The sequence below is a fragment of the Gouania willdenowi genome, chromosome 16 (assembly GCF_900634775.1).
Source record: "Gouania willdenowi chromosome 16, fGouWil2.1, whole genome shotgun sequence".
NCBI classification, from domain to species: Eukaryota; Metazoa; Chordata; class Actinopteri; order Blenniiformes; family Gobiesocidae; genus Gouania; species Gouania willdenowi.
This window is the reverse complement of record NC_041059.1, coordinates 36,329,186-36,352,441: the sequence shown is the minus strand read 5'-3', so window position 1 is coordinate 36,352,441 and position 23,256 is coordinate 36,329,186. Positions and strand designations below refer to the sequence as shown.

The window sequence follows — 23,256 nt, the reverse complement described above, 5'->3', positions numbered from 1 at the left end:
ATTTCCGCTCATTCTGATCAGTTTCAACGGTGGAGTTACCATCTCTACATTAAGTCTCCTCCTCACTGTCCCATGTCTGCATATCAGTCCATTTACAGCTTTTTACGGTCACTTTTTCCTTGATCCAGACTGAGATAGCACTCCGTCCATTCCCGTTCACCATCGCCTCACAACAGCGAATATGTTGACATGATTGCTTCTGTGGTTTTGCACCAAGCCTGGACCTATTTTAGTATGCATACGTCACATGAAATGGCTCTCTATAACCCATGTATAAATCTGCATTATGGGTGATGTTAAACAGACTGTGCCTATACTCTGGGCGCCTCTGGGCACATGTCATGAGATGGCCCGCCTTCTCCAGATAGAGACCCGGCTCCTTTAAGTCCTACCCCAGGCTGGAGGTGTGCCGCCCTCCCAGCCCCCTCTGAAGCCCCCCCTGAAGCCCCGTCCCTGAACTAGACAATAGACAGAAAAATAAAAACATGAAAACCCAAAAAAAGCAACAAACTTCCTCTTCAGTGATCAACTAGAGAGAGGGAAACCTTTTATCCAGTCTGCTGATGGGTGTATGGGTGTTTCTATTCCCTGATATCTAGGATTTGGATACAAAGTATGCGCCTAGAAAAAAAACAAAAAAAAAAAACTAAATGAAACATACATTTATTTTGCTGTGAATTACTTGTATGTTTTTTAATCAGTAATTGTTGATAATGATATTAATGAACAACAAATGAATGGAAAATAAGTTGTGTGCAGCGTTTTAGTCGATTCATTATCACTGACATTCAAGAAAGAAAGAAAGCCGAATGTGCCAAAAACAATCACTATTGAGGTAATAATTGGACATGTTGAGTTGAAAACATGGGAGATGTGTTTGAGCTCTGAACAAATAGCAAACAACGACAGATGGACTGTGTTTGATTGGAGGAAAGGTGCTGGTCTGGAGCCTGGTGCATGAAACATGTCTTGTTTTACTAATTACTTCACTGTAAATGCTTTTCTGTAAAATAGTGATTTCCAAAATCTTTGTGCTAGCAGTGCACTATGGCAGAATTAAAGTACATTGCAAAGCTTGTTGGTGCCAGTGTCAAAGCTGTTGGTGAATTTTACATAAAATGATCTTTATTAGTTTGAGTCATGGAGTCGTTATGTTCCAAACAACACCTGCTTGGAAACATATTTGTGGAGAGTGGTGAGAATGAACATCTACAGCTAACAGAGACAGATGGGTTGTGTTCTAACCTACTATACACTACACACTTAGTGAGTATACAGTCTACTATATACTATTAGTATGGTTAGGATGGTAGAATGGTGACCGTTCCCACTGAAGTATACTTTAAGTTTCCCAAGATTCATTTCAAACCTACAATGACAAAAACCTGAAGCACACTGAGGCTAAATATCTCTGTTGATTCTCCACATTTGAAAGTTCTGAAAACATTTTCAGTGTGAAAGTGACAAAGTACAATATCAACATGTGATCATTTGATCCATGAAACTCACAGAAAGACGATTCATGCTGACATTTTGGAGATTTTCGGAGACCCTCCATTGTGTTACTGACAAGAATTCCAGCAAACTTCAAAACAAGAGCCCTATTTACAAAAGGGTTTAAAAGAAATGTTTTTAATAAACTAATGGGAAACAAGAAGAGATGCTTTTATTTTGAAAGGGGAGTGTTTGATTTTTAGCTTGAAGCCGATCCCAGGACGATTTCACGTTCCGCTCACAATGCATCATGGGACGGCTGAGTATGACTAGTGTGCCCACAGTGCACACCTAAAGAGGAACTAAACCCCTGGCTTTTTTCTGACCTGCCACTAGGAGGGAAATTGAAAAAAAATGCCTTGATTATGGGCGGGGCTCCTGGAGCACTTAAGACACGCCCAGTGTATATTATAAAATCTCCAATGAACAATTTATGCGATGTTAACTCTTTACTCACTGTACCTCTCTATTCACTCTTTTCTCAATCCAACCTACTCACCACAGATTGTAGAGCCAATAGTTGCGAGTTTTTATTAAATGGGCGGGGCTAACAGTGCTTGCTTGTGACGCAAGATGGTCCCAAAACATCACATGATCTTGTTCTGCAGCCAATAGCAAAAATAAATTGTAATAGCTGGGTTTCAACCCATAGAGGGCAGTCACTCTGACATTTTACAACTAAATATGCCAAATTGAAGAAAAATTACTAAAATGTTGAGAGTTAGACCAGGATCATTTAACAGCACTACATCATACCCAAATACATTTGTATTCAGCAGAGGTTTAGTTACTACAGATATTTTTTGCGTACTCAATCTTCCCTACTATCTAATTGGAATTCACTACTCATTTTGACGTCAGACTTAGTGTGAGTTGTACATTAGTATGCAATTTTGAACACATGCGTAAAACAGAGGCAAAGCTAGGAGAAAGGAAGGATGTGAATATGGTGGAGAAGCTCAGTCTAGGCTCGGTATCAAAGAAGACATCAGTAATTTCCACAGCTGTAAGTGTCAACACAAGGGACAAGCTCTCTCTCCCTCTCTCTCTGTGTGCATGTCCGTTTATCAGTGTCTCTTATCATATTGACGTAGTGCGGTGGCGGCGTTGTGAAAGCTCGGCCTGGGCCCAAAGCCAGCCTGCTGCGCTTGAGAGGAGCACAGAGTCATTGATACTGAGGGATTATCTCTTATTATGGTCACGCCTCACTTTGCACCCATCATACCCAACATCACAGGAAGGGAACTGTTGGCCCGTGCACAGACTCAAACACAGAGACCTTACACCATCACACATTCAAACACCGGCCTTATCAGGTGGGAGACGACGCCAAGTGCTGCAGATACTCATCTCTTCCTCTCTCTTTCATTCCCAACAGGAGGAGCCCTATGTGATGTTCAAGAAGTCTGACAAGCCTCTGTATGGGAACGACCGTTTTGAAGGCTACTGCGTGGACCTGCTCAGAGAGCTAGCCAACATCCTGGGCTTCACATATGAGCTACGCCTCGTGGAGGATGGAAGATACGGAGCCCAGGATGAAAACACGGGCCAGTGGAATGGCATGGTCAAGGAGCTAATGGACCATGTGAGTAACTCTAGTTAATAAGGGAGTAGGAAAAAATGATTTGTCAACATATCACAATGTTTCACTGCGTTATTATCGTATCGATCCAAAACATTTCCAAATTGATCTTTTTGATCATGTTTTTCAACAAAAAAAAAAAAATTGCACTAAACTTTAATAAATAAATAAACTAGTTGTCAATGAACCACATCAGACCTTGTTAAACTACCTCACTCCTCAATGCATGTGGTTACTTTTTTTAAAAATAATTTAAGAACTTAACAGAATCAGAATCTGTTGTAGAAGCAAAAGTTAAACTTTTTTGAAAAACTTAATTTTACAGTTTGATAAACATACCACTTGTTTTTGATATTGGTACTTTAATTGCATTTACCATTTACCAAAAAAAATTTAAATAAATTGTATTTCATATCATGTTGTACTTGTAAAGGTGAAATTTGTAATTATGTATTGCGATGTATATCGTATTGTTTAGTATACGGATAGATCAGGATATAGCGTATCGTGACATCGTGAATCATATTGTCAGATTCATGGCAAAGCACAACCCTAGTACTGAATAGGTGGCTATCTTCAGCTAAACATAAACACTTTTACTGAATGTCATGTTGTATTCTGTATTGTGTAGAAATTATAGCCCTCTTTCTTTTCTTTTCTTTTGAAATCAATGGATTCCACAACTACGTGTATTTATTCATGCTGATGCTTTTAGCCGTTCAATGTCAATAAATGTAAATCTTTTATTATTATTTTAATCTATATGTTATTCCACATTCCCACAAACAAAACATTCAAAAGACTTTATTATTATAAGCAATAATGATTAAATCATTGGTGCCTACAAATACATTGGGCTTTCAAAAACCCTTTTTGTTCAGACCTAAACCTCAGAGCTGTTAGAATAATTGCATAGCTTTTTCAACACTGCATAGTAAAGACAATACAAGTGTGGCATCTAAGTTGGTGTATAGAAACAACCAATGGGCTCTATTGTGGATACATAATGTTGTGCTAAGTGAGAAGCAAGCTGTAGACATTTGACTATTTAGGAAACTAAGAAATGTGCCAGTGTGGGTGGTGGAGATAAAATAAGTTGTGATTTCTTTATCACAGGGCTATTTTGACATCAGTGAAAAGCCATAAATAATAAAGTCTTATTGTGTTTATCATTGGCTCAGTTAACACCACACTCTTTATGTTTTTGTTCTGTGTCAATAAAAGGTTTTTTTTTTTACCAGTCTTAAGTAAAACAGAATAAGTAGAAATACTCTTTAACCCTCTTATTGTCCTTCGGGTCAATTTGATGCCATTTAAAAAATAATAGTTACATTTTCCTAGTTTGATGGGTCCAATTGATTAAGTATAAAAATATCATGATATTTTTGTTCAATGTGCTGAACAAATATTGCACACATTGGTGTTCCTCTGGGGTCAGTTTGACCCCAATCTGTTTTATTTGTGTTGAGGACCCTCATTCATGGAAAGACCAACATCAATCACTATGGTTGATTCTGTGAGAGTCATGAATGTGCACCCCAAATTAAAAAAAAAAGATTTGGATGAACATTCTGACATTAAGCTAACTGTAAAGCTGAAAGTCTGACCTGATGGTGGCGCTGTAGGAAAGGTCATATCATCACCAAAAATTCATTGTGATTTAAAAGTTTGTCCTGATGGTGCCTGACACAAAAACGTGTTCAACAAATTTTCTGTCAATTGTTTTCTGAAGGCAAATATCCCTGGGGTCAGATTGACCCCAATGTTAAAATGTGTAATATTTGAGGATAATAGGAGGGTAAAACTAACAAAAAGCTTAAAACTGTCAAAGATTGATTTAAGATACTTTTTTTTTAAAAATAATTCTTTTACTTCTTCAGAGACACAATAGCTGTGTTTCTATTACAGATTTTCACAAAATAAAACCGATATTTCTAAATGTCGACAAAGTACAATTGTGCTTTGAACGTGTTTCCATTGAATTTTGTTTTTGGGAGCAGCCTCGTAACTCCCGTGAAATCTCATCCCGCGATACTTCAGAGCAGAAAGTCGGACACTTAGAACCTCCTTATAACACTAAGAAATGTCCTGGTCTTCTTTTCTGTTTACGCGTACTGCGTCATGTTTTCTTGGAGTGAAGTGGTCATGTGATCAGATCTCTTACATCATGAACGTCACGTTCTGTGACGTGTGTTTGCGGTAAAAGTGTTTCCATGCTACCAACTCTTGAAAGCGAACAGTATTTGAGTGGTTTTTTCAAAATTCAGGTGTTTCCATTACCAGTGTTTATTGGGTTATTTAGATTTACATCATGGATAATGGAAACACAGCTAATGATAACTTAAATTGGAAAAATTCAATATAGAAACTAACAAATATTGTCTCCCAGTACTGAGCATGAGTACAAACCCATGTTAGCTGTAGTGGCCCGTTGGATTGTTCAGCCATCCCAGACAATGGAAGTTTTAACGAGGACAAACACTGGAAGAGTGAAATAGTAAACAGGTAATAACAATCACAAGTTGGAAGTACAGTGATGCGAGGAGAGCTTTTTTTGTGCTCTGAATTGTTTTCCCCCTACAGAGCTTATTAAAAAGACACACACGCACACGCACACACACACACACACACACACACACACACACACACACACACACACACACACACACACACACACACACACAGTGTAGATCATTATGCTCAACAAAGCCCCAGTTAGGATAAACTGCATGGGCAGAAAAGTAGCAGGCCCTGCACAGCCCATAGTCGATATCTGACCTCATTAGTAGCGGCACCCACAAGTCAAGTCTCCCCCGGCTCCCACACACTTGTCTTCCTCTCACTATTATAGATCAGCGACGTGATTGGCTGTTGCGACAGCTAGTCTGGTCTTTTCATGGGTGAAGGGCTCAATCCTCCTGTGAGACACTGTTCCGTGTGGCTCTGGCCCACTTCTTAGCACAGAGCTCGACTGAGACAGATGGAGCTGTAGACGGGGCCTCACAGGGCTGAGACTGAGGATTCAACCAAACAAGGAATGAGAACATTAGCTCACGTTCTACTCCTGTTGGATGCTGAAGGAGTACCATAAACGCCGAAGCACTGGGGTGTCACACTCATTCCAGTTCCCGAGCCAAAAACGAATAAGTTTGATGTCAAGTGGGCCACAGAGGTGGGGAATTGAACAATTTCCACATGAGTGCTACTTTGCATTTCATATATACATCATATAAAAGTATGTAGTATGCACCGACAATATCCAAGCCATAGGTGACAGGTAAGGACTATATTTATTTATAAAAGAAAAGAGAAAAGAAGGTCTGTTTTTATAGATAGATATAGATATGTGCGTGCGTGCGTGTGGAGCGATGTTCTCTCCGACGCGGTATGAGTTCAACCTGAAACTTTGTCAATGGATCCCAAACACCCCAAGTGTGTGCATCTGTTATTTTGGAGTAATTTGGTCATTTTCAAATGTTTATTTTAATTTTGGCTTAAGTTTGGCCAGAAGTGAAACCTATTCAGCGTTTGACCTCAGTGTGAGGTCTATTTCACTGCACAGCTCCTCACAGAGACGAGCTAGAGTCACGTGTGCGGCCAGAGCCAATCGCTGCGCACACAGCCAAGCAGACGGACCGCAAACACACGAATGTAAGAGAGGAAGATAGTTTAGACCGGAGAGTGGGGAGGGGCACCTGAGCAGCTGCGCTCACACTGATATACTAGCAAAGCTCTCAAGTCTCACTGATTGGGCCTGATGTGAGTCACTGATGTGCGTGCATGTTCGCGGCTTAAGCGCATGCGTATGTGTGTGAGCCACGAAGTAGTGAGTCACACACACGCCCGCACGCACACACCAAACGACCACAAAAATATTGAAAAGACTCAAAATACACAAAATAAAATATTTATACAAAAAATACACTAAAATGACAACAGAAATGCACAAAACTACACTAAAAAGATTAAAAAAATACACAAAATGACTCCAGAATCAAACTACAATGGCAACAAAAAACAATAATTATACAAAAAAGGCACAAAATGACAACTGAAAGATACAAAATTACACATAATGACGTAAAACAAAAAAAAACTAAACAATATTTATAGAAAGAGTACACAAAACGACAACAGAAATGCACAAAGATATACAAAAAGGCTCCAAAAACACACAAAATGACTCCAAAAAACATACATTACAGAAAATTACACCAAACAACAGCAAAAATATGAAAATGACTCAAAATACACAAAACTAAATGTTCATACAAAAAATACACAAAATGACCACAGAAATGCACAAAACTAGACCAAAAAAGATACAAAATTACACAAAATGATTCCAGAATCATACTACAAGACAACAGAAAGTTACAAAAATACATAAAGACTCCAAAAAACATACTTTACAGGAAAATACACCAAATGAAAAAAAATATATAAAAATGCATATAAAAACATACTCATTTGGCCATAATTGACGACTCTACTTAAGCTCCTCCCACTATATGAACACATACTTTCAACGGGCACTGTATTAGTTTATTTAATTTTGGGAACTTTTTTCTACATATTTCAGGATTTTTTTTTTTATTTTGATTTTTTTTAAACCCTTATTGCATTAATTAACAAACAAAATGTCATTTTCACAGACAGCTGTCATCAAAAGTACACTGCATTTTTTATGTAACACAAAACAGACAAAAACAGAACAAAACCAACAAAGAAAACAATGAACAACAAAAAAACAAAAAGAAAAAGAGAAAAGACGTACATACAATGAAATTGGAGATAATTAAAAAGTTCAAGTGCCTGTTTGTCACGCATCTTTTATCAATTTATATAAATGTGAAGTCTACTTAGTCTATTTTCAGAGTACATTTTATTCATTAAAAAATGTCAGGATTGAGTAGGATTTTGTAAAAATGGTTTCTGTGAGACAATTTGAGAATAAAAATGACCTCATTGTGTTCTACAAACCATGGGAAAACTATTAACCCGGCAAATATTGTTGAGTTTCATGGAATTTGTCACAAATTCAATTAAACTCCACTTGAATAATTGTACATTTCTACTTCTAAATAAATGTGTTGAAAGGTAATGTTTTAAGTGGGTTATTGTGCATGGATCTCAAAATGTATGTTTGGATATGATACAGTGAATTCAAATTACTGCCAATTTCTGCTTAATTTCACTAAATAATTCTCATGAAAAGTAAATTTTTTTTAAATAATGCCAAAAGTCCTGAGCTTAGGTTCCCATGGATATTTGCCAGATATTTTATGCCCCTATGTAACCCTACTGAGATATCCACAACTACGTTATCTGGGAATTTTTTACATTGTTTTCTCAGCCATTTTTACTTTACCCTGCGGGCTATTTTGGAGGATTTAAAGGGTCGGATTTGGCCCCCGGGCCTCGAGTTTGACATATGTATGTGTGGTAGAATAAAGAGATAATTAGAGTTGTTTGGTGACTTGTGTTGGTTATTATCCACACTTTCTATGTATCAGATCTGTGTAGCAGGAGCTCAGTCGGTGATAGATGACAACCTTCCTAAGGACAAAAAAGGGATATATCTTTGAAAAATGAACCACTTGACCTTGTTCTGAATGTTTAGCATTTATAGTCACAGTGCAGCAGGAGATTTATTAACTGTCAGATTCACAATACAGTTTATTTAATTTTTTATTTTTTTTTAACTCAAATAGGGAAGCACAAATGTTCAGGTCAGAATCCACACATCATTTATCTTGAAAGCTCAGTTTCTCATAAGCAAGACTTTTCTCTTTAACAAAATGAAAAGGCTCATCTGATTATCATTGTTGTCAGAATGTGAATAACACATTAACAGATGAAGAAGGTTAAGCATTGTTACATCATGTGAAGGAAACCTGGAGTTTATGTGGGGTTACACAAAGCCCCGACACGTTACGAATGTCAAATCTGTGTGATTCATGACGCTCGCGACAAAGCTCAACCTCACTGCAGAGGGTTCATAAAACCATGTAGCATTATGCTACGAATGCTCAGAATGCTACAAATGTGATCATAACTAATGAAGTGCGTGGCAACGGCCCCTCCCTGACTAAACCTTAGCCCCTCCTAAGTAAATAATTAAGTAAATGTTTATTTATAAAGCGCTTTTCACAGATAAAAATCACAAAGTGCTGCACAAACAACAGGAGCAACAACAAAAAAGTATAACAAAAGTTAAAAATCCATTAACCAAAAGCTTTTCTGAAAAGCAAAGTCTTCAAATACTTTTTAAAAGAGTCCAAACAGTCAAGCTCACGGAGGGACTGGTGAAAGTCATTCTAGAACCTGGAACGCCACGTCTCCCCGGGTTTTAAAATTAGTTTTGGGGATCTTTAGGAGATCCTAGCCTGAAGACCGAAGGCTGCGCCCTGAAGTGTAGGAGCACAACAAATCAGTGATACACTGAGAGACCTGACCATGCAACGCACGGAGAGCCAGGACTAAAATTTTAAACTTGATGCAAAATTTGACTAGAAGCCAATGAAGACTTGATAGAATGGGGGTAACGTGGGCTGTTGTGGGTTTTGTACAATCTGGAACTGTTTAGAGTCGGCTTGTTGAAACAAGTGAAAACAGATTTACAATAATCAATGCGAGACAAGAGGAACACGTGGAGGATCATTTCAAGATCTGATTCAGACAACAAATTCTTCACTTTAGAGATATTTCTCAGGTGATAAAAAGTGTTTTTGGTCAGTTGATGACAGTGACCCTCCAAAGCCCCTCCAGTAATAATAAATGTACCAAAGCAGTGCACTACAGATTTCTTCATTACTATGCTGTTGCTGGGTGAGACGACACAACTGTGATGTGATGTTTTATACCAGGGGTCACCAACACGCTGCCGTGGGCACCAAGTAGCCCGCACGGAGCATGTGAGGTGCCCTCAGGAGCTCTAGTCACCAATGTGTTCTACCTAGAATGTGATTCACTTTCCAGGATTCAAACTCGCAAAGAAATGCGAAACAAATGAGAGATGTAGTTAGTACCTAGTAGAGTTAGCTACAGCTAGTAAAGTTTTTGTATTAAATTAACCATCTTAAAATGTTCCGTTTTGCAGGTCTGGTGTATGGTCAGTGGTATGTTATATATAATACAATTTTATTAAAACCTAATATAGAAAAATAAAGTGTTTAATATTGAAACCTCAATGTTTTCTAACTTTTTAAGTTGCTACTGCTTTTTACGTATTTAAGACGTTCTTTTCTAACTGGTAGCCCTTCGGACTTTACAGTACCTATGAAGTAGCTCACAGTTTCAGAAAGGTTGGTGACCCATGTTCTATATTAAGGCAACCCAAACTTGGCCAGCAGATATCAGAGCTGGCTACACCTACGAAAGCCACAAGTTGAGCAGGTATCAGGATGCTAACAACAGAGTGGATAGTCCGATTAAACTGTAAAGCGAGGATGTACTGTTACACTAGAAGATTTTTCAGTGTCGTCCCTGGGAGTGCGTAGCAGTGCGTCAACATTCATGTCTCCCCGTGCTGATCCATTTTGGCACACAACACAGTTTGAAAGCATTTGGAGTGTGTCCTCACTTCATTTCTCATGTTCAAGATGACACAGCTGAAGAACACGTCAAAGTCCAGGAGCCGACGCCCTCCTGCACCTCTGGTCCAATGAGATAGACCAGAGGTGCAGCTGTGTGCTCTGCTACATGTGCTCTGTAACTTGACACAGCACTTCCTGTTTACACATTGAGCTGTATACCAAATACACGCAAACACGGGAAGGGAGGACAGTACCATAACAACCGGCTGATGGCCTAATGGAGCATGGGATCCTTGTGAACTGTCCAAGATGTGATGTTGGGGTGAATTTGGGTGTGTGGAGCCAAATATAAACCCATTCTGCAACAGTAGCCAAACTTGTAGCGCTGCATACGGTATTGGTATGAACCGTACTACACCCACTGATAGAGATCGTGCATTACAGAGCGTCACAGAGCGCCATTGAACCGTTCCATTTTTTCTTATCTTAACCTGAAATGTAAAGCAATCTGTCGTGAATTAGATTCCTTGCGTTTGTAACATGTCGGGGCTTTGTGTAACTCCAGCGTTAGGTTTTACTTCAGACAAGTTTAACTGTTCTTACAATGTCCAGAGGTTTTATGACAATAGGTCAAAAGCATTGGCTTCATAGTGTGGCTACGCTAAGGTTTGATACTATCAAACAAGTAAAGAAAACCTGTCCTGCATGTCATCCTTTTGATATTATCCTATTGATATGTTTGTTAAAATACACAACCTTAGATGTCATTCAGCTTTGTAACTAATCCTAAATAACTACAGTAAATGCAGTGATTCAGTTGGTGAATGAAATGATGGTAAAACATTTTCCTCCAAACATCCAATAGGTCTTGGTTTTCACTTACAGTATATCAACAAGTAGACTAAGCACCATTTTTCAGAGAATTATTTACTTTCGGCTCAAAAGCACATGTTAAATAAATACTCATTTGTATTTCAAAATGTCACGACAAATAGGTTTTTTATATTTTCATGAAGATCTTTACTGACCCATGTCACAATGCTTTTGCTATTATCTGTACCGAAAAAAAAAAAGTAAGAGAAGACGCGGAATGAAAGCTTTGATTTAGATTCTTAAAGGGTTCACGGTGCATTTAATAGAGAAACTATGTTTGAAAGCAAAGAAAGAGGGCTTTAAATTTCTCGCTAAGTGCCTCAGGACAGACTCTGGTGTGTAAAGACTCTGTTTCCTTAATTTGATTGCCTCTAAATGCTTCCTGTGCCTGTAACATAGAGCCTATCCCTCTTCCCTTTTATGTTTGCTGTTGACAGAGAGCTGATCTGGCAGTGGCTCCCCTTGCCATTACATACGTGCGCGAGAAGGTTATCGACTTCTCCAAGCCCTTCATGACGCTGGGTATAAGTATACTGTACCGCAAGCCCAACGGCACCAACCCTGGGGTCTTCTCCTTCCTCAACCCGCTCTCGCCTGATATCTGGATGTATATTCTGCTGGCTTACTTGGGTGTCAGTTGTGTGCTGTTTGTCATAGCCAGGTAACATGTCTCACTCACAGTCAGATGCTTGTTTGGCTGCCATTGCACACTCCCAGACAACTAACAACAGGTGCTTATCTTTAAACACAAGTCTGAGCAGACACTAGCTGGGTTTCCATTACAGATTTTCGCAAGATAAAAGCAATATTTCTAAATGTCAACAAAGTATAATTGCACTTTGAATGTGTTTTCATTGAACGTTGTTTTGGGCAGGAGCCTCGTAACTCCTGTGAAATCTCATCTCACGAGACTTCGCTGCAGAAAGACAGACTCTCAGAACCTCCTTATAACACTCCGTATTCCTTTGTTGTTTCACCTCTAATGTGGTAGTAATAATTTTTAAGTATAATGCTAAGAAACGTCTAGGTCTCCTCTTTTGTCCACATGTACCGTGTCATATTTTCTCTAAAAGGTGTGGTCATGTGACCAGGTAGCTCACATCATGCGGACGTGTATTTACGGAAAAAGTGTTTCCATTGCGCTTTTACGAAACATTTCAATATTGAAATGTCTGAGAAACCTCCTCATGAAAGTGTCAAAACTTTTTAGCGATATTTGAGTGATTTTTTGAAATTCAGGTGCTTTTATTACGCTTTTTTTTTTTTGCGCTATTTAGATTTTTAACATTTCCAAGGGTAATGGAAACGCAGCTACTGAGGCCTTTACACTGATCAATAGTCCAACATGATACAATGGAACATACCCAAGATACCCATTAACACTGATAGTGATGGAAGTAAAGATACACAGAGATGTCACCGGCCCTTAGCCCTTCCAGAGCTGTGTGTGTGTGTGTGTGTGTGTGTGTGTGTGTGTGTGATTTGTATGAATTGTGATGTGAACGGCGGCTGCCCTTTTCTCCTTCCCTCTCCTCACTGTCCCCAGTGTCTCACACTTTATGCTTCTCTCTCTTTTTCTTTCTTCACCATGCTTCAAACTGTGACTGTGCATCTCTGCTGATTGTCTTTCTACTCGTCCTGTCTTTGTTAGTGAGCATGAAGCTGTCACAGAACCTCTAGACATGCATTCAAAAACAGCACCATTTTTTTTCTTTTGTTACAAATGAGTTTGTTTGTTGTTATCGTATTTCTCCGACAGTTTGAGATGAATCTTTATTCCATGTGGCTCGTCTCTTTTGCTATGTTTGGTTCTTTAAACAATTTCTCCAAGATGACTGTGTGTATTTATCCAAGGTCAGTTTGTTTTGTCTCTTTTTTCTCTTTATCATGTGATTCTGGTGGACCACGTGTGTTCCAACAAACCGACCCAGGCAAGGAGTCATGTGATACTGGTTGACATTTACTTACAGATCCTGATGAAGACAATGCCTTGTTTTATGTGTATAATAATATATCTTCATCAAGGTTGGGGTCAATTACAATTACGTCTTCAATTATGAATGTTCAATTACAACTCAATTACGATTACGGTGAGCGGCATTTACAATTAAAATTGCAACCATTAATTTTCCCCTGAAAGTAAATTACAATTATGTTCTCAATTACTAAAGTTCAATTACAAATAATCATAATCACTGAGCCTTTAATAAATCCCCATAAAATGTAGCCTTCCTCTTGTCTTAGCTTTCTGTTAGCATCTCTTATAATAACGGATCAGTTTTGACCCATGTGTTAAATCCGCTGTAAAATACACTAAACAATATTATCTATCATCTAATTTGTATATAATCTCTTGGTTGCCTTGTTAGGCTTCCTAATCAATGAAAATATTGGTTAAATTAATATTTTTGGTGTGGGCGTCTGAGCCTTTTTTGGGTCAGTCTACGTCTTGATTCTCAAAAGAACTGAGAGGTAAACTTGATATGAAACCATGCATGTAAAAGCCATAGAACTATAACATGGTTCCCCAGGTTTGCATTTGATTGAATTGTGATTGACAATTTTTTTCTATAACAATTGTATTCACATCAACATTGTAAACAATTATCAATTACACAATTAGAATTGTATTTGACCCAAACCCTGCTATCCATCACTAACTTATGTGTTATTTACTTGTTAAGGAGTAACTAAACCCCTGCTTTCTGCTGACCTTGGTTATGGGTGTTAATGTTGTAGCAGTAAGACACACCTACTCAGGCAGCACGACGCTGTGAGCACAGACAGACGGTAATACTCACAATGATGTGTCTGTAGACACACACATCGAGTTCATAAGCTGAGATGTATCATTACAACCACAGGCACACGCAATCACGACGCTCATGCACAGCCTTACAGACACCACTCTGGGGCAAACAGCACTGCTCTCCCACCACCTCACACACACAGCGATAAGAAGGGTGTACGTCCGCGCACACGCAGAGACAGACGGGAATACACTCATAGCATAGATGTGTCTGTAAATAGACACATAGCTTGATGGACCCTCTGATTAGACCAGAATCTGGAAACCCTCCTCCCTCCTCTCAGCTTTTATAGGAGGGGCGGGACCAACAGATGCAGAGGAATCTAAAGAATCTGTCTCAGCCAATAGCAAAATGTAATTATAATAGCAGCGTTCAAACCTTAGAGGACAGTAACTGACATTTTACAACTACTGTAAATACGTAAAATTAAAATACTTGTACTAAAACGTGAAAAGTGGGACTAGGATTAATAAACAGCACTACTAATACAGATGTATTCAGCACAAAAAAGTGGGTTTGGAGTTTAGTTACTCTTTAATATGGTTAGAGATTTCTAAAAAAAAAACATTTACAATTCTTCAAGATTCAGGAATACTTTTTGGCTGCTTCCTTTCATTTCAATGGAATATTGAAAAGTTATTGAGTTACAGATCACAGTAAAAAACTAAAACAAAGAGCTTGCTTAAATTTGTCAAATTGAGTTGATCACACTATTCCTGTGAATGGCTGAAAAGTCTCAGCAGTCCATTTTTTATTATTTGTCTTTTTTTTTTCTCCTTTAAGGGATAGAACTGGGTCAATTGTTTTCGAAGGCTTACTCACTGGATCTCGTGGCTCTTGCTTGTAGTTGCTGTTTTGAAGCATGGTGAAAAAAAAGGAGAAAGAAAAGTTTGCGTTAACTCTAAAACTTTCAGGAGACATGGGCTTGCTCTGGCAGCGGTAAACTGACAGTTTTAGCGTTAGCGCCAGTGTTTTGTTCCAATGTTACTGGCAATATGATCACACAAGAGTATTAAAAGCAGCAACTGTCATCTAAGTTGGCTCAGAATATGCACCTATCTGTATGCACGATCAAAATGAGTAAGTGTCGGGGTAAGTTGCACATCCCGTCCCTCCACCCCCCCCACCATACTCCTTCTCTTTGCCATTGTACTCGGATGCTTGCTTGCTCAGGCCCACAGTTGCATGTTTTTTGCTACGGAGTGTAGAAGCTGACACTTTTCAAAACTTTTGTGAAACTGTGAAAAAAAAAGGAGACTACATCCCTTCACCATGAAAACAAATGCTGCTTTGCTTTAAGTTGGCTGGTCAGTCAGTGCCAATAGAACCAAAGGAAATAAAGACAAGTGACTCTTACAGAGACTCAGGCCTTGTCCACACGTAGCCAGGTATCTGCTAAAATAAATATATTTTTCTACGGTTTGGCCTGTCATCCACACGAAAACGCAGGATAAGGTCATTAAAAACGGGGCTTTTGGAAAACTTCGACCAAAGTGAAGATTTGCGAAAAACTCTGGTTTTGCGTTTGAGTGTGGACATAGATAACAGGAGTTTTAAGATTCCAAACGTCACTGCGCAACATCGAATGAATAAACGCCATATTTGCGCACCTGTTTATGTCGGGCAGCGGGCGACATGGTTACTGTGCTACTTGAAGTGTTGCTACAGGCACGTTTTGGCTGCCTGTTGGTAGTACAACTACTGCTTCTCCTTGAGCAGCAAAGGAGTGCGCTGCAGTCGGCGATTGAACATTAAATGAACCTCCCTCCACTTCCAAGGCATGCTGCTCGTCAAAGACACCGCTGGAGATTTTTGATCAGACGTGGACGCACTTCCAGCTGGTGGGACAACTTTGAGAACAAAGTCGTCATCACGGATGAGTGGCGTGAAAACTTCCACATATCCACGTGTTCCATCCTGTCATTGAAGGAGTGACTTCATCCTCATATAAAGGGACAGGCCACAATAATGCAATCACTGGTCAGTGTGGTTAAAAATGTTGCCTGCACCCTGTACTATTTGGCTCATGCAAATGCTGGTGCTGTCAACAGATTAAAAATCTTGTGCGACTAATTATGCTCTGTGATTAATTTATCTAATTAATATAGTTTTAATCTCACCTAAACATTGCTGAAAAACGCTCTCAACTTGAGGTATTTTCATTAAAATTACATTATTGTGGCAGATCAAAAGATTGATGTATAACAAAGTGGCTTTATAAAGTCATTTATTGTTTTTAACAAAATTGAAACATTTCCATTCCTTTGTATGTGAGACTAGTGCCAAGGACATCTTTAGTTTAGACCATCAGGGAAATATTGATGTGTACTTTTGTCAATCTCCAAATAATAGAAAATAGAAATGAAATAAAACAGGTCCATATGTAGTGCTATAAGTTAGCACATCATAAACATACATTTTCAAATAATGAACACAGAACTTGTTTTTTCTCTCCTTCAGATGATATAAAATAAATGAAACAGAGCCATCAATCACAGTGCTGTAAACTAGCAAATCAAAAAATAGTCACTTCTAGTAGTAGCAGTAGTAGCCACGCCCACATCTTCTACTACCAATAGAGGCCGACTGTCCACTACATTTATTTATACACTCACTTTGTTCATTTGTCAGTCATGGACCTATTCATCTTGTCCAGTGTATCCTAACCACTTGGTCTAGTGTACCGTCCGAAGGACCGCTGTCCGTGCTACCTGCTACATAGTTAGCACTGAGGTGGAAGAGCTCTGCTGTAGGCTAGAAGAGCTCCAGGACCCACAAACTATTTCTTGCACAATTTCCACACAACTGGGCTTTAGTTTTCCATTCGGTGTTTTTTTAAAATAAAATTAATGCACTCAAAGACACCTCTCACTCTTCAGCTTCTACCATTGTAGCCGGTGCGTCAGTATTATGGGTATACTGGGAATGCGTGCATTGGAGAAAGGTTCCGCGCTGTTTGTGGTGCAAAAAAAAAAAAAAAAAGAAGTGATTAATGCGATACATTTTTCAGTGCTTCATTTTTTCCTGTAATTAATTAATCACAATTAATGTGTTACATTTACACCCCTTGCAAACGCGTTTGGTTTGTCCGGACAGGTCGTCTCAAACATTGTTAGGCAGGTGTACAAAGCTATAATGGTACACTTGGGACCCCAATACATGAAGCTGGAAGTGACATCCATTAATTTGTAGATAGCACATTTCTGTGGTTTTGTGTGGATGGAATAATTTATTCATTTTTAAACAATGGCGTGTGGACAAAATGTTTTTTTAAACAGAGGATAGTGGATATACATTTATAAAAATACCCAGCTACGTGTGGACAAGGCTTCTGTCAGAAACACAATCATCCATTGATGGCTTTGTATCACATTACACTGGTTCAACTCTAGGCGTTTACACTCATAACATTATGACCCATTTCATCGTCGCACAGGTCAGTGGGTGGTATGGTTTAGCTAGGGGATGTGTTGTCTTCCATCTGAAAAATTAGATGATTTGAGTCAGTTTGACAATTAATTGATCATTTTGTTAATTAATAAAGCAATGCTAATAAAGTATCTGGTGTCCCCTTCACAAGCAACAGGAAAAAATCAACACAAAGCCACATTTACAGCCCATAAATCGACAAAGGACTAAACCATTAGTGTATGGGTGGGTTTAGCCCATTCAAACACCCACAATAAATAGTTACAGATTCAACAAAAACATTTACAAATATAGATGTTTGTTTATTTATTTCCTCATATGTATTATTGATACTGTACTCTTTAAGTTTAGGCTTTTTACTCCTAAATCTCCCTCTGGGCCATGGTTCTGTCTGATGAGGGCTCAAACAAAGAGAAGTCAAGGATCACAGATACAACCCATCAATAAATGTTCTTCAGACAATTCATTACTGACATCATAATATAAAAATACCAAATGTAGGTGAGGTGGAGTGTATAAACCTGTACAGTGAGGGAGGGGTCACTACAGCTGACCTTAGTAAGATATGAGAGTGCTTCATATTGGTCCTTTATTACGAAGTTGGATAAACTTATCTCCTTGATAGCAGGATTGATCTAACCCAACATTTGCAATCTAGATCAGCTGTAGTATGAAGCTGGTTATCAACACGTTAACATACCCAAGATGTTTCCATGACAGACACAGAGAGACTTAGCTTTGTTTTCACAAAAAATTGTGATTTTTATTTATATTTTTGCAAAAAATGCAAGTTGAAATTAAAAAGAGAGGACTTCATGCTTCAAATAACAGTATCAAAGGTTTTAAAACTGTAATTTTTATGTTTGAAAATGGCTTGTTTTCGTACAGAGCAGTTCCTTTGTTTGGGAGTGTTAAATCAAACAGCTGATAAACATATGGTTTAGATTGTGATATTGGTTTAGAACGCAATAAAATACATGTTGAAGTTAAACACATGACTTCTGAATCATCTATTATGATTGAGTTTAATTAGGTCTGGGCAATATATCAAGAGTAAAAGATATATCAAGATTTCTGTTTACAGTATCGCCTATATCGATATATGTTTATTTCATAGCTTATATCTTTTTACTAAAATAGTTATTTTAGGAGTTGTTGCTTTCACACTACTTCTCAGAACAACACAATGCACAGATAGATAGATTTCTGAGTGCATCCTAACCCAGACGTTCCCATAAGCAACTACACACTACAGAACTCACTCACACGTGCTGTCCTTTTAGCAGAAAAAGCCAAAAGATGCACATATTTTGCAGCTGTTTGTTAATAAATGTATCTTTGTGGCATTTTGCATCAGTAAATTTAACCCAGGATTTTTTTCTGGGTTATTGAGTTAAAAATATCTATATGGTATATTGCCATTTTGAGAAGAAATATCCAATATAAATTTTGGTCCATCTTGCCCAGCCCTAAGTCCAATCTGGAAGCAGCAGCAGCAGCGTAATGTATAACCACAGTCACTTGTTTTCATTACTGACTGCGGACACACATCACTTTCTTCTCCTCCTTGATTTTTTTCTGACCACAGAAATAAACCAGTTCAGCTGTAATCTATTGTTTTCCTTCTGCAGAGGCACATTGAGACAAGACGAGGACAAGTCAGGTCATGTGATAGAGGCGATACGAGCAGAGTACAAATCCTAAAAATGAACTTTGGGCAGATGAGCACTAATGCATTCAGTAGCTGAGTCTGAACCCTCTCCACATACAGCAGCACAGCATGAGCTCTTATTGAGGTTCTTAAGGCTCAAACATAATCGAGCATACATCCGCGGAGCAGAGTCCGCCAGGCCAATTAAGTGCAAACCTCAGATTTTACGACGATGCGGGCTAGTCCGCGTACTGGGTGTCACACAAAGCACTGCTCGGCATTGTATCGACACGCATTAAATGTATCACCGACCTGCAACAAAGCAGGAGAGATGGACACGAGCTTAGAGGAGAGACTGGCAGACGAGCTACAAAAGTACTGACACCTTTAAAACACATCTCAGAAGTGCAAGAACTACAGAGAAGTGCTAAGGATTGTGGGAAATGTAGGATTTTAATGAAAGCTACTTGCGCTGCAGTGCGCACGAGTATGAAAGCTCTGAGGAGTGTGGATAGTCTGCCCGACTCTGAGGCTTAAGTGTCAGCAGTAGCATGCATGTGTAACTCTACAGAGTGACATGCTCACAATCCATGCACCCACCAGGATCTTCTAAGAACCAGCTCGTCATTTTCCAAGAGAGGTGAACGATCAGGAGGTGGGGCTTTCATAATCACTGGAATCTTATCCTGAACAAAACCTTCTCCGGAGCAGGTTTATTGTTTAGCATTAGTTACCAAGGTGATCTATCTCAGGAAGTTATCCAGTGTCATAGTGCAGCACACAGAGTTAATCCCACGGGTTAGCTTGGTAAGAGTAAATCCAACTTCGCAGTTCAGGGCCATTTAGTTTAAACTTAGTCATATTTCTTCATCGCTGTCTTGCATTCGTAAGTCTTTTCATGGTGTCCAGATACTCTTTGCTCTTGTTTCATAAAAGCTCCTTTTTTTCCTTTTTCACAAAAAGTTAGGAAGACCCTCACACTTAGCAGAGGCTAAATCTTTCAAATGAATATCACAGTTTAGTGGCAGCGTATTTATAGACGGTTTCTATTCCTGTGTGTGAACATGAGCCATCTTATCTATGTATGCCTGGGGATTTGTGCTGTAGTGAGTGAGTGAGTGAGTGAGTGAGTGAGTGAGTGAATAGCTGAACTGAGTCAGTCCAACTGATGTACAACACAATGGATAAATTAAAGCAGCTTTTCCCAACTGGGAATAGCAGCTTTTTTCCACATGGTATAACAGTAGAATAACGACTATGTTACTCTATCATCCACTCATCCATGCAACTTTACTTCTATGATGTATTCTGTACCCCTAACTACCACAATACTGCTGCTGCAGGACATCAAAGATACACTCTCTGTGCATCACTTTTCAATTCTGACACCTGAAGCTCATTTCTGATGTTTTAAGCTCATTTTCCTGAGATGAGTACGATGCAGAGGTCATGAAATCATTGTTCCTCTCTCTCCTAACAGTTTAGTTGACAGCTAATTCAGGCATTCTTTTTGGGATGCCGAGCCTGTTTTTCCACATCAAAGTTAATTCTGTCTGTACGCTGAAAACTGTTTGGATTCCTTTGGCTCATATTAAAGGAAAATCCTTCCATGTAAAGACATTTAGTGTCTGTGAATACCTGAAACTCTATACTGCATGTAATAATACTGAATGACAGAGGTGTAAAGAGTACTGATATACGTATCTTACTCAAGTAGAAGTACTGTTACTTGATTAAAATTGTCCTCAAGTACAAGTAAGTCATACATAAAATACTCATGTACAACTAAAAAGCAGCTCAATTAAATAGTACTCAAGGTAAAAGTTACTAGTTACTTACACCTTGCATGTTTACTTTTGATAATACATCCTGACACTGGCTGCTTTGGATAAAGTAAACATTTCATGTATAAACTGAAAAAAAAGAGACCAAATCGTGCACAATTGGATCTTAATTTATTTTCCACAAAGGCATCTGTATAATGTAAAAGGTTTGTCAAAATGAACAATTATTATTTTTTAAATAAAATAACACCAATGAATTAAATTCAAAATAATAAAACATCATCAGTCTCTAAGTATAGCTACATTTATGAACCCAAACTGAGAAAAGAACCATCATTCATGCATTACGTTTAATCTGGTTGGTCGGCTATAATGTGATACATTTGATTGTTGTTTGGTTATTTCACTTTTTCCTAATGTCTGTTGATCTTTTTGAAACAAAAAAATATATAATTTACTCAGTAATGGTTTGGTGAAGAAATGTAACAAATTACTTTACTTCCTTAAAAATGTACTTAGTACAAGTAAAATTACTGATTTAGAAATATACTCAAATAAAGTACAAGTACCCATAAACATCAGTAACAGTGATGGACTTGCAATCCATTATTTTCACCTCTGCATGCAATGATAATAAATGATGACATATGTAGAACAACCCATTAAGTTAATAGAAGTAATATTTTTCATCTGATCAAAACTATTTTTTAGACACATTTGTCTAATATTGGACTTCATTAAAGCCTAGTTTTACTAAGATGACTATCCCCAATTACTTTTCATAACTATTGTGACAATAGACTAGGCCCGAATCTCAAAAAGAATGCTAGACCTAGTGGTTAGCAGCAAATTGGGAAAAGGCAGGAAATGTGTGGGTCTTAGACAATTTTGATGTGATGATTTCAAATATTCATGGTCCCAAGCTGAATTTCAAGTCCTTCATGCTCAAATTCACCATTTAAAACTGCTATGGACGTGGTTAGCTTAGAGGTTATTTCATGCTCCTGCCAACAACTGTGCAGAACCTTGCGATGCAAATGTCCAAAAACTCATTTCCGTTGTACAGCACTATGTGGTTGTAAAAAATGGAGTGATACTAGTCAACAACTTGTCCGCGTTAACTCAAATGAATGATTTCATTCAGAAGTATTGTTAATATCATCAACAAATATCTTTGCACAATATGTTGCATTGCAGGAGTATGTGCCCTGCAGAGCTTTTGAAACAGACGTTAACTCATTCAGTGCCAGCCATTTCCAGATTTTCTACCCCCTCAATGCCAGCTGTTTTTGAGCATTTTGACTGATTTTAAAGACCCACAGAATATTTTCTACTAAGACTATCTGAAATCTGACAGAAGCCTCTACTTTCATCAAAAAAAAATAATTTGTTTCTGGTTCGTTTCGTTCTTTTGTAATCAGCCGTTGAATAGTGCAAGTTTTAAACAAATCTTCAGTTTCAGAGCAAAAAGCTGAGAAAACAGCCTTTTTCGAAAAAAAAACCCTTGAGTGTGCGCTGCTGTGTATTGATGGGAACGTCAACTCTCGTATGTAGCGCCATTTTCTGTCCCGTAAATGCCTTTCCTCTCTCCCTCTGAGCTCTGCTGAGCATGGATGATCTCTCATCCAAAGGTGCGCTGCTACCTCCTACCTGTCACCTATTATTTTGCTAGTATCTGGCTCACAGGCTGGGGTATTTTGTACCCCACACTCCCCCTCCTCCCAACACACAGCGATGACCCGTTTAGCCCGGTTAGTTGATAGTTTTATCTCACCATCGCAACATTATCAATAATCTACTCATATCCATACATGTTCTGTGTTAGTATGTGGAGCTGTGAGCTGCTGGATACGTCATAATATCACTCTGTAGCGCCATAATCTCACTCGTTCCTGCTTCTTCCTCCTTAGCCAATGGTAGCATCATTGGCTAATCTCTCATCTAAAGGTGCACTGCTGCCACCTTCAGGGCACAGTTGGTCAATACAACACCCCACAGCTTAGATATTGACGAGGGACCTCCGCCAGGGTGTTTTCTAGTAATCCCCGTGAAAAAATGCAAATGATGCGTTATCTCGTCAATGGCACTGAGCGTT

At 38.6% G+C, this 23,256-nt stretch overlaps 1 protein-coding gene across 3 annotated transcripts in view; it reads left to right on the top strand.

Moving 5' to 3' along the window:
- Nucleotides 1–23,256, top strand: part of grik2 (glutamate receptor, ionotropic, kainate 2) — a 376,713-nt gene that overhangs the window by 276,944 nt on the left and 76,513 nt on the right. For all 3 annotated transcript variants that reach the window (XM_028469698.1, XM_028469697.1, XM_028469699.1), the window contains exons 11-12: nucleotides 2,873–3,079; nucleotides 11,925–12,148. In XM_028469698.1, coding sequence (XP_028325499.1) covers nucleotides 2,873–3,079; nucleotides 11,925–12,148 — 431 coding nt within the window. The remainder of the gene's footprint in view (nucleotides 1–2,872; nucleotides 3,080–11,924; nucleotides 12,149–23,256) is intronic.